Source organism: Morus notabilis, unplaced genomic scaffold (genome assembly GCF_000414095.1).
Source record: "Morus notabilis unplaced genomic scaffold, ASM41409v2 Scaffold109, whole genome shotgun sequence".
NCBI classification, from domain to species: Eukaryota; Viridiplantae; Streptophyta; class Magnoliopsida; order Rosales; family Moraceae; genus Morus; species Morus notabilis.
In genome coordinates this window covers 63,639-76,598 of record NW_010363046.1, presented here as the reverse complement: position 1 = coordinate 76,598, position 12,960 = coordinate 63,639, and the positions used below count along the sequence as shown (strand labels likewise).

The following is a 12,960-nucleotide window of genomic DNA, read 5'->3' as shown; positions in this document are numbered from 1 at the left end:
TCCATTCCTGCAAAATCAACCAGTACACCAGGACCTCACCGAAATACACGTCAGTGACCCGCTCTGATACCAATTGTTAGTACCGATTTTAGTCTTTTAACACTTTTTAAGACAATATGAATAATACAGAAACATAAAATAAAAGAACATGAGAGAAATGGTATCGCGGTTCGGTAACACCCTACTCCGCGGGGCCACGCCTAGATGATGAACAATCCACTAAGAACTCTTTTACAATTCAATTGGACTTAATATACCCGAGACTCCCTCTCTAAAAAGACGCCTATGAACTTGCAATTTTCCCAATGGACTTGAACAGCGAGATCCCCTCGACTTTAAATATTGGAATCCCTCCAACTAAGTTTTTCTCCCGAAAAACACTCAAATCATCTCTCTCAATATAAGTGCTCACCCCTGTCTCACAACCCAGTAAAAACTCATCAAGAGGCGTACCAAGACTTAAGGAACACTTTTAATAAAATAAGCAAGCTGTGAATAGCTTGACACATCTTCAATTAATTCGCTGAACCACATCTGTTGCAGATCTTGTTGCAACAAAACTGTAACATAGCTGTTACGGCTAACTTTCTCAAAACCAGACGAATCGATCTTCTTTAATTCTGAAATCTTCCCAAAACTAATAAACGAACCTGGACACGTTTTTAGGCAACATAGGAAGATCATCCAGCTATGAAATCTCAATCAAGAATCAATCAAATCAATTTTCCATCTTTGAATCAATGGTTGACTTAGAAAAATAGAAACTAAAACATGTTTCTGGATTTTTTGAAACATGCCAAAAGAAACTTGCCAGCTGCATAGACATTTCCAAACGTAATCATCCCAACAAAATATTCCCAAAATAATGGCAATCAAATCCGATTACAATCAATACACAAATTGGGAAACAAATCCCAACAGGGCTTTTGCAACGAAATTGCCTGGTGCTAATTTTAGTGTTTTGACTGCTGAGTGCTTGGCTGTTTGACAGAGCTTACTCTTTGCAAAGGATAGTGGACTTTCAATTTCTGTTGCGGAGTAAAAAAAACTCTTAAAAATAATCACATCTAACTTTTTGTCTATAGTAAAAAGTTTTCACATAAAGTCAAATCTCAACTTGAATTAAAAACTCAAATCAGCGAACTAAACGGACCCTTAGGGTCCGTTTGGTTCATAAGTTTAAACAAGTGGTTTTGATTCTGTCTTTTGAAATTTAAATTTTTTGTGAGAAAAAATATTGCAGCAGATTCAAAAACCGTGATTTAAACTATAAAGAACCCTTATAATAAACACTCTTATTCTCCCTTAGTAATGCAGTAAAAATTAGGGGAAGCAACAAAAAAAAAAAAGAATTAAAGCGAGAGAAACAAAAATGAAGTATGAAAAAGGTAAATAAATAAGAGGGAATGACAAGAAAAATAAAATCAAAAGCAACAAAAAAAAAAAGGCTTGGGACAAAGCATTTCGTCAATAGGAGAAGAGGGTTTTAAAACATTTATACAAGGATATGTATAAAAAGAAATGATTTTAATGGGAGTTAGAGAGAAAAATAAATTTATGATGGTCAAATTGAATAAAAAAAATAAAAAAGTATAATAGGACAAAAAAGACAAAAATGAAAAAAGGGATTAAAAAAAAGAAAGAAAAAAGGAAACAAAACATAAAAAGAGGTGGAAAGTTGAAAAAGAAAAAGAGAGGGGGAGGGATGAAAAGCTAAAAGAAAAAAGTGAAAAGTAAAAAAAAAAAAAAAAAATAGAAAAAACAAAACGTTTCGTTAGCAGGGAAGGAAAAAAATTGATTTCTTTTTTTTTTTTTTTTTTTTTTTTTTTTGTATAGGTATAAGAGATAAGAGATAGAGATAATAGATTAGACAAGAGTAAGAGTAGATAGTCGTAGTGTAAAGAATACACAGTCTTGACATTTGCACCAAGTCACTAGTTACGTCATCAAAGGGTTCGTTCCTTAATCCTTAGTTTTCCCTCCAAGCGTGGGGCCATGTTTTCTTATCTCGTTGTAAAAAGTCTATAAGCTATGGTTTGATTAGAATTTATAGGTGCATATTCAAATATTCCAACGTTTGTGACCTCTCAATAAGTTTATATAGACGATAAAAACCACTAGCATGATTTAGATCTTTGACTAGAATCCCTCAATAATGGTGTGGAAAAACCAGTACGAGACGTTACCTTCTTTCTTTCCTAAATATTTTAACTCTTAATACGTTACCGTGAGGACTGAGGAGATATGATCTAGTTTGGACATACGTATAGATGGTGGGAGGGACTGAGAGATAATTCATTGTTTGAAGGTGAGAGGGAGAGATAATTGATTGTTTGTAGCGAAATAGAGGGATAAATAATTTTTGAGCCCATCAAATTTAATCATTCCACTAATATAGAAGGTTTCAACACAATCCATCAATATAAGTTTACAAGACTATTTTACCTTTAAAAAAAATTATTGACAAATAGTGAGTTTAATTTTATAGTCATCAGATAAATAACTGTCATTTTTTTTTAATTCTTCAACCCTCCTACCAAGTAATATGATGAAATTCCAAAAGGGATTTTATCAAAATACCATAAATACCACCAAATTTTAACTAATAAAAAATAATGAGTGTACTTTCCAAAAGATTTGAAAACAATCTTTGGCCAATTAATATTTAAATATATATATATATATGAAAAATATTCTCAATAATAATGTAGGGGGATGAGTTTTACTGCAGAGAGTGGGTTCAAACCCAAGAATTTAAGAGGGAAAAAAAGTTCTCTAAACTCATGTTGGGTAGGTTCTAAACTACATCATGCACATCCAAATACTGGTTTGAACCAGATTAATGGTGTCATACCATGTGAACACACGAAAAAAATGACCTCTAAGTTGCCTTTCTCTTTCCCATTGTCCATGTTTGGATTTTTCCTTTCTAAAGCTTCCACGTCATTCACATTTCTCCTCCTTTCAAATTTGTTCATTCTTTCTTCTTCCCCTATTTCATCCAGACATACTTTAAGGCATATTTGGTTCCTATTAGTCACTTTTTCCGTCATTTTGGGCTGTTTTTTTTAGTTTGGTTATCGGTTTTGTTATTCTTAAACTGACTATAGATGCACATATGTAATTTTCGTACTTCTAAATAATTTTTTTCGTACTTTGAAATGCACTAAGTAGTTAGTGTCTCCCGCATTACTCTATCTTTATAGATGACAGACTTTATAATATTTGAATGTTGTTATGTTAGAATTAAATGGTAAACTTTCAAATTACATGAAAATTTTCATATTTATCAAATGTAAAAAATAAAAAATAAAACAAAATAAAGTTAAATTGAGATGTTTGGTACCTAGATTCGTTCACTGATTCGAATCATGGTTCGTGGTTCGCTATAGTATTTTCTCTCACAAAAAATACATGTAAATCAAAAATAAGAGTCCGTTTGGTTGGAGGATTCATTCTCTGATTCGAATCATGGTTCATGGTTCGCTACAGCATTTTCTCTCACAAAAAATACACGTAAATAAAAAATGGTTCTAATCTCATGGTTCTAATTCATGAACTAACCATACTATAATTCTAATCACATGGTTCTAATCCATGAACCAAACGTCTCCATAAAATCATTCAACCATTTGATTTTTCTTTAAAATAAGTATTAAAGCGGCAAAAAAAAGACTATTTTTGATTTTTCAATTTCAAACCATAAAATCCACCGTTAATACCCCTAAAATTTATCATTAGTCAAAGCAAAATTTTACACTCCTATTTTTTTCCACTGCATGGGACAGGATAGGTATAATTATAAAGTAGAAACCCCACAAAAAGCTTACACACCAGAAGCACCGGATTCTCTTCCTCCTTATGATCTGTTTAGTTTGTTAATTTAAATTGAAATGTGATTTTATGTAAAAATTTCTTACTATAGTAAAAAAATTAAATATAACTGTTTTTAAAATTTTTTTATTATAATAAAACATAAATTTTAAACTCAAATAAATAAAATAAACGGAATATTAAAATATTTATATTGTTCACCTGGTGAAACAAATTGTTTATTATTTCTTATAAGATAAGAAGAACAAGTTATTATTTATTTTCTTTTAAAAAAAAGAAGAAAAAACTGCCTTGCCTTGGCAGTTGGCTCTTTACAGCAGTGCTTCTCGCAGCAGCCACCTCGTATGCTGAGATCTACACGCGCCATAAAGCCACGCTCTGGACGTTTACGAGGCTTATCGCAGCAGCGGAAAGTGGAAACCAATGTTTGCACGCGTTGAGCGCGTGGATTTTCCTTTGCGTGATTTTCTCTCATTTTCTTTTATCTTTTCTTTTTCTGGTAGAAAATTTGTACAATGATTGCGTCAGCCGTTGGTGCGTTTACAGAATTGCGGCTAAGACAGTGTTTGGCTATTTGCAAAAGCAGGATTTGTTTATATGACCCGTTTATTTTATTAATTTAAATTTAAAATTTGAGTTTTGTTATAGTAAAAAATTCTTAAAAATAATTATATTTAATTTTTTATTACAATAAAAAACTTTCATATAAAATTATATTTAAATTCAAATTAAAAACTCAAATCAGTGAACTAAACGGAACGTATATTGACGGCAATAACGGGATTACCATCTCTTCCTCTCTCTTTTTTTGTTGTTGTTTAATATTAAGCATTTTAACTTTAATTTTTGTTAACGCGTTTTGTAAAAGCGGCTTGCAGTCTCGCTTTCAGCAAAGGTAATTAGGATTCTTTCCGGTATAAGAAAATCCAGAGAGTAATTTATGTTTTGTTTGTTTTTTCTTTTTGTATTACTAGTTTTAAGTATGTGCTCCGCACGTGTGTCGCAATCACCTATTTATTAAAGAAATTTATTTTGATTTTAAACACAAAATAGTAGAAGGAATTAAAAAATAACTAAATAGATGTATAATTTTTGATAAAGTACATTTGAAAAAATCATATTTTAAAAAATAAATATGTTAAAATGTGTTTTTCAATCACAACATATGTTTATGTCAAACATTACATTTTAATAAATATAATCGAACATGCTAAAATCAGTATAAAAAATTAAATAGAAAACTAATTGGGGTGTACATATGAAAAAGAAAAGAATGTCAACGTCAGTGCATATTTGAGCATAATTATTTATGTAGTGATTTTTCTTAAATATAAAACATATTTAAAACAAATTAAATAGAAAATTAATTTGGGTATACATATGAGAAGGAGAAAAATGTTTGCTTAATGGTATATTGGAGAAAGAAATATTCAAATGGAGAAAAAAAAGAATAAAAAATTAGTTAAACATATGTAACCTACGATATATAGATGATTGTAAGAAATCAGTAAGAACATATTTGTAAGAATATTTTAACTGGGAAATTAGAGAAGAGAAAAATAATTCAACTAAATGGATTTGAAAATATATTAGCAAAAAGATAGAAAAATGAGAAGAAACATCAATAAAGAATAAGCATGTGTACATATAAAATAACGTCCCCTACGTGGCAGCTCTACAAGGAAAGCATATTGACTCTTTTATATAAGTAGATAAATTTTATTATTTATGATTTACACGCGTGAATGGGAGATAGATTCAGCCAAAATAAAGGAATTATCAATCGTGATAAATTTTGCTGTTTTATTATGCCAATTTTTCTAACTAATGTTTATACTCAGAATAATTTTTCTAAAGGAATTGGATCTTACAGATTAGGTCTCGTTCGTTTCACCGATTCGACTTTAGAATTTAAATTTTGTTACAGTTAAAAGCTCTCAGAAACAATCACATATAATATTTTTACTACAGTAAAAAAATTCTCATATAAAATCACATCTCAACTCGAATTAAAAACTTAAATAAACGAATTAAACGGATCCTAGGTGATCAAAGTTTAATTGAAGGACTAAAGTCGAAAAAGGAGGATAATTTGCTAATTATCTATGTCATTGTTTGATTTCATTATTATTACGATCTGTTTGACAAATGACAATCAAAGAACTATAAGGTTGCAAGCAATCAGATTTCTATAAACAGTCGGCATCTTAAGAATCAGACTCTTTTTTTTTTTTTTTTCTCTTATTGAGTGGTATTTATAAAGTGGAAAAAAGAGTGAAGGCAATAACCTTTTTTACTGCATCTCAGGATCAAGCTGGTTCATCTCACGAGCTCTATAACTCATACAGCGTTCATCTCACGACACCAATCTGGTTGCTTAAGCGAGGCGGCTCCAAGAATCCCAAAGGAAGCTTAGATACACTCTGGGAATACTTGATGACGTTTGGTTGGAGGATTCAAACCATGTGATTCGAACAATTTTTGATTTACGTGTATTTTTTGTGAGAGAAAATACTGTAACGAACCACGAATCATGATTCGAATCAGGGAACGAATCCCTCTACCAAACGGTCAATCCCCGGGCTGAGTCGTCAAGGCCTTGGGGTAGTCGGACATGCCATAAGGATGGTTAAAAAAAGAGACTTAAATCTGTTGTCTAATTCTTTATGTCATAATTAGTGTCTAACCAATCACAATGAGATATATCATTTAATATATTTAAATATCAAAATAAAAAAAGTTAGTTAAAAAGTATTTTAATTCTTAAATGATGTGACACAATCTGATTAAAAACTATTTTAGACACTGAAATTGGACATGTGATTTGAATAAAAAATGGTCTTCTCTATCTATGTGGTGCCACGTGGTTTCTGAAGTGGACATACTTGTGTGTTGTTTCGGTCTTAACATTTATGGGAGTGATTAGAGGGAGAACTTCTTAGTTTAATAAATTGTTGCTCGACATTGTACTTGAGATTTTATATTAAAATTTTGTGATCATTGTTGCTTGGGAGAGTTTATAAAGGAAAATTCGTGATCAAGTTAATAAATTTATTTCTAATATCGTAGTAAAAAAATTTAAAATTGTATTATCAATCGAGTTAGAAAAAATGTATAAGAAAAATGAGATTCTATGATAAGGTATCTTTGTCATAAGAACACAATGTAGGATTTAAATCAGACTATTATTGTATTGAATATAAGGAGAAAGTTCTTGAGAATATACTGTCACGCCCTCTTCATAAGCATTATCCAATTTAAATTATAAAGTGAAACTCAACCGTTCTAATAGTAGGATGCTTCTATTTAGTTAATAAAAGTTAGATTTTATCAACATCAAACAAATATTTAGTATGAAAGCTATCATCAAGCTGGCGAGATTATAAAGGGCACTTCTTAGTTTAATAATAAGTATTTTAAACACGTCCTATCTCAAACTTAATCATCATAATTTTGGAGAGTTTATGAGAAAAAGATATACTTAGTTTAGTTGATAAAAACTTTGAACATCATATTAACAATTTAATTTTAGAATATGGTTTTCATCTTTGATGGGGAAAGTAAATGAATGACATGTGTGGCATGGTAGGGTTAGATATTTTTAGCCTCGTGAAGGAATTCTCATGTACTCACCTAATTTAGTGCTTGAGAAATGCATATCCAGAAAAGATTGGAGTGAGATAGAAAGATTGGAGAATTTCGAAAGAGATTCAAGGTGATTACATATTGTGAAATTCTCATGATTTAGTTAGTAGGAGAGATGGATATAATTAGATAGATGAATATAAGAATGAAGAGAATTATAATAATAGTTTATGTTGAAGGAATGATGAAATAAAAGAATAGATGAATAATTTTTTTAATTATTGTACTATCTTATTTATTTATTTGTTAATGGATTGATTCTCTTAACCCGTCTTGCTCTCTCCCTCTCTCCCTTGCTCTTTTTTTTACTCTATTGAATCACAGTCCCCGTTTGATTGAAGGATTCGTTCTCTGATTCGAATCATAGTTCATGGTTTGTTATAATATTTTCTCTCACAAAAAATACACATAAATTGAAAATTGTTCTAATCTCATAGTTCTAATCTATAAACTAAACGAAAAATAACGTGAAATTTTTTTAAAACACTTACCCAAAGTTACTTGCCAAATTGGTCCAACTTGGACTATTGGTGTTTGCTATTATTATTGTGACTTTAAACTTATTTATGAGATTATTATAAGTTTGAATTATTATGCTAACTTTCTCTTCATGGGTTTTTTTTTTTAAATTTTTTTTAATGGGATTGTAGTTTTGGACGATTATGTTATAATTTTCTATAATATTTTTGTGGGATACTGGGATTGTTGTTTTGAATTATCATAACATTTTTATCGAATTTTATCATATGGAATTACAACTTTAGATCTTCAATGTTCTATAATATCATGTTTAAATAGTTTACACGTCCCTAAGTTTCAAAATAAGGTAACTAATCAGAATCCACTCAAGGGAAAAACCGCCAACTCAACCTTAAATTGGTAGGGTATATTCGGAAAAAAAAAAAAAAAAAAAAAAAAAAAAGCCCTCTCAGACTGGCCGCTTTGCATCCTAATAGTGATGATGACTGAGAGAAGGGTCATGTGGAAGAAAGTTTAGAAAAGCATAGGACTACTCTGATCCCTGCCGTAGCTGATTGCCACATCCCACACACACAAAGAAACAGCCCCAACTGGAGCCAATGAGTAAACTAGCTGTCAAACCAGATGGACCAGTCCCCAGTTTTGATATTTCAACTTTGCCCTTCTTTTTAATTTATTTATTTAAATTTTTTATTTAAATTAAGATATAATTTTATATGAGAATTTTTTATTATAATAAAAAAATTAAATATGATTATTTTTAAAATTTTTTTATTATAATAAAATTTAAATTTTAAACTCAAATTAATAAAATAAATGAGACTTAAATTTTTACTACACCCACCAAAAAAACCCCTTCTCTCTCTTCCCCCTGTGATCCCCACTGTTTTCCTCTTCCATGCATTAACCCAAAAAATAAAAAAATAAAAAAAGAAATTCACCCAATGAAAATTCAAAACCTCCCCCGAGACAAAAACCCAAAAATATTCCAAAATAGAAAACAAAAAGAAAGTAATTTAATTAATTAAGAAAAGAAAATAAATAGCAAGCTGGAATTGGACTCAAAAGAAAGAAAGAGAGAAAAAAAACTAGAAAAAGTGACCAGGTGTGGAGTAACTATAAGAGCATCTGCACCCACTTCTTCACTCTCTCTTCTCTCTCTCTCTCTCTCTCTCTCTCCTCTTAAAAGGAGCCAAAGAAAACCAAAGCAAGACCCCTTCTCTTGCTGGCTCCAACTCCAACTTCCTCAATGGAACCCCAGCCGCCGCCGCCCACGGCTGCTCCGCCGATGGCGGCGCCGGCGCAACCATCACCACCAGCACAGCAACAACAGCAACAGGCTCACCACCACCTGAGCTACGCGGACTCGGTGGACTCCTCCCCAAGGTCCCGCAACACCGACTCCTGGGACGAGCCAATCCCTCCCGGCGGCGGAAGACTCCGGCTGATGTGCAGTTACGGCGGACACATCATCCCCCGCCCTCACGACAAGTCCCTCTGCTACGTCGGCGGCGAGACCCGTATCGTCGTCGTGGATAAAAACACTTCTCTATCCGACCTCTCGGCTCGGCTCTCGAAAACCCTCCTTGGAGGAAGGTCCTTCACCCTCAAGTACCAGCTCCCCAGCGAGGACCTCGATTCTCTCATCTCCGTCACCACCGACGAAGATCTCGACAACATGATCGACGAGTACGATCGTACCGCCTCCACCGCCGCCAAGCCGTCGAGGATTCGGCTCTTCCTCTTCGCGTCGAAGCCCGAGTCTTCGCAGTCGATCGGGCCGATCCTCGACAACCCGGCCAAGTCCGAGGATTGGTTCCTCAACGCCCTAAACGGCGCTGCTGGGATGCTCAACCGAGGGTTTTCTGATTCGGCTTCTGTCGATTGCTTGCTCGGTCTTGATGACGTCGTTGCCGGCGGCAGCGGCGGCGGCGGCGGCGGCGGGAGCTTGAGTAACGTGGATTCTGGTGGTTCGAGAGAGATGGTGGAGGGGGCTTCGCAGGCGAAGAATGCGAAGCAGGATGTTCATTCGGTGCCGGATTCGCCGATGCTGGAAACGACGTCATCGTTTGGATCGACTTCTTCAACGCCGTCGCTGGCGAATTTGCCGCCGATTAGGGTTCATGTGGAGGAAGGGGTTAGGGCTGTGCAGGATCAGAAGGTGGGGATGATCGAGGACCAGTTTGCGCAGATGAGCGTCCTCGCTCAACCCGGGCTTAGGCCGGAAGAGACTGGCGGCGCCGGCGCCGGCTTTGTTATCCTGTCTTCGCCTCCGCCGATGCCCCCGGCTGCGATCATCGCCCCCGCCGTGCCTGTTAGCTCCGATTACGTTACGGCGAATCGAGATCGAGTTATCTCCGACGATGAGCGATCGGACCACGGCGTGCCTATCGGGTACCGGAAACCGCAGCCGCAGGCTCAGCCGCCTCCTCAGTCTCAGCAAAAGTCCACTGCCGTACTTGATTTGCCTTCCCCTGATTCGGTTTCGAGGTAATTATGCATTTCATTTTCTAAGATGATCAAACTTGTCTATTGTGAAGAATTGATTATATTGTCAGATTCTGAATTGGGTTTTTTTTTATTAATAATAATAATTTTTATAATTATGCAGTGATAGTAGTTTTGGAAATACAATACCTCGCCCAAAACCTGTAATTTATCATCATCAACAAGACCCCGTTGTTCAAAGCCCCACCACTACCACTAGAATTCCTTCGAACCCTGTTGTTGATCCTATAATGAACATTTCTGATCCAAACACTAGGCTTCAATTGCAACAACAACAACAACAACAACAACAACAACAACAAAATCAAGATTCTGGGTATGTCTTACAACCCCAATTTGAACCAAAACAACAACAACAACAACAACCACAAGCACAGCCACAACAATATATACACCCCGGTGCCCATTATATACACCATCATCCTGCTGGAACTGTACCCATCTCCGCATATTATCCTGTATATACTTCCCAGCAGCAACACCACCCACACCATCACCACCAGATTGATCAGCAATACCCTGTCTACTATGTGCCTGCAAGACAGCCCCAACAAGCTTACAACAATTTGTCTGTACAACAACAACAACCCAATATGAGTGAAGCTTCTACTGGCATGATCCCATCTAGCCACCCCCAAACACATCCCAACCCTGCCATGGTGCCTCCCCCTGGGGCGGCTTACAACCCCGTAAGGAATGCCCCAATGGGAAAGCCCGAAATTGCCGCGGGCGTGTACAGAACGGCAACCACAGTTGCTCCTCCGTCTTTGGTTCAGGTTCCTTCTGCTCAGCATCATCATCATCATCAGCAGCAGCAGCAGCAGCAGCAGCAGCAGTACGTTGGTTATTCTCAGATTCATCATCACCCATCTCAGTCTGTTGCTCCCGGTTCCGCAGCGAATTACGGGTATGAGTATGCTGATCCTGGTCATGCCCCCCAGATTTACTACACTCAGCCTCTTGCTCACACGATGACTTCTCAGTATCAAACCATGACTGGGACTGCTGCTGCGGTCGTGATGCCAGAGGTTTCGGGGCAGCTTCCCGCTGACAACATGAAGCAGCAGATGAGAACGTCACAGCCATTATAAGAATGAAAGAAAGAAAGAAAGAAAGAAAAAAGAAAGTAAGAAACAATTTTGAAGGAACGGTTTGTGTTTTTTCCACCTTTTTTATTTTTCTGCTTTTAGAGTCTGCATTGTTGTTGACTTGTTGGTACTGGATTGTGGTATGTATTTGTGATAGATAATAAGGGAACTCTGGTGGTCGTCTGGAACTCTTTCTTCTTCTTGTACGTCATGTTGTTGTTTATTGTCATAGGAAATGGAAGTGGTCTGAGATTATACTGTAAAAGATGAAAGAACTTTACATCTTGGTCGCATGTGCTGTTCATATACATGGGGTTACTGAATAAATGTTCTATAAGCAGCAATAGCTTCTCATTCAATGTTTTTGTTTCCAATTTTATGAAGAGGGTTCTGCAAATTGGAGAACTAGGGCCTACATGTTTGGCATGTTCATGATGATTATTCTTTAAGTTCCAAGGTTTTGCTTGGTCATAGTAGTGCACTCTTTATCTTCCCAAACAAATCATTCTATGCACCTCAGATATGACCCATTAATCTTGAACATGCACTTATTATTCTTGCTTCTACAATTGGAACCACGTCTCATTCTTACAAATCATGTTTTCCGTGCATGAAGACATATCAGCCTTGCCACCTTTAATATCCCCATTTTTGTTTTCTGAAATTCTTTTCTTACAGGAAAACATTATCTTTCAGTAGATTTCTTCTGGATTTATACACAGGTGCTGAGTCTGATCACACAAATATATATACATATATATATATATATAGTCTATCTGGATCGATTTGGATTCTTTACAATCATGGTTTCATAATATGAACTCTCACTAATATATGTCGTTATAAGGTGTACAGTTATGATTATTCTGCTACTCTTCTATTGCTGTAACTTTCTTTTACTGGGGTCGTAATGATTCCCTCCATTCTGGGGCAAGTTTTGAGGGTCCTTTTGCTATATTTTTTGACAACCTGGTTAAAAGAAGATGCAAGGGGACCACAAAAAACATATAGAAAGAGAATGAAATTGCTTGAGAAAATCGGCCTGTGACTGCAACCAAACTTTATTCTCAGTTGTTTATTAAGCAAGTGGGGTATTGTGTACTCAAATCTCGGCTTGACAAAGACTAAGGAGGGTGCTGAAGCATGATTTTTGCTTGACGCAATCTTTTTACTTTTATTTGATGTGTTCAAAGTTGGCTTGTTAAAAGGTCATTTGGTCTGAACTTGGCTGAAGCTTCTGATCATTATTCATAACTATGAAATAAACGTATTGATAATGTAAATGTATTATAAACCACTGGTGATGGTGGTATAAACCACTGTATGTTGTAAAACTGTCATTATACTTCTCATCGGCCTGTTAAATAGGGTTTGAGTTGATGTAATTTTAAACTCGCAAAATGTT

The 12,960-nt window shown here is 35.2% G+C and overlaps 1 protein-coding gene across 1 annotated transcript; it reads left to right on the top strand.

Moving 5' to 3' along the window:
- The first annotated feature begins 9,074 nt into the window (after positions 1 to 9,074).
- LOC21400333 (myb-like protein Q) lies at positions 9,075 to 11,914 on the top strand. The gene is made up of 2 exons (XM_010103398.2): positions 9,075 to 10,449; positions 10,571 to 11,914. The coding sequence occupies exons 1-2, from the start codon at positions 9,209 to 9,211 to the stop codon at positions 11,556 to 11,558; spliced, it is 2,229 nt and encodes a 742-aa protein (XP_010101700.1). The 5' UTR covers positions 9,075 to 9,208; the 3' UTR covers positions 11,559 to 11,914.
- Positions 11,915 to 12,960: the final 1,046 nt, after the last annotated feature.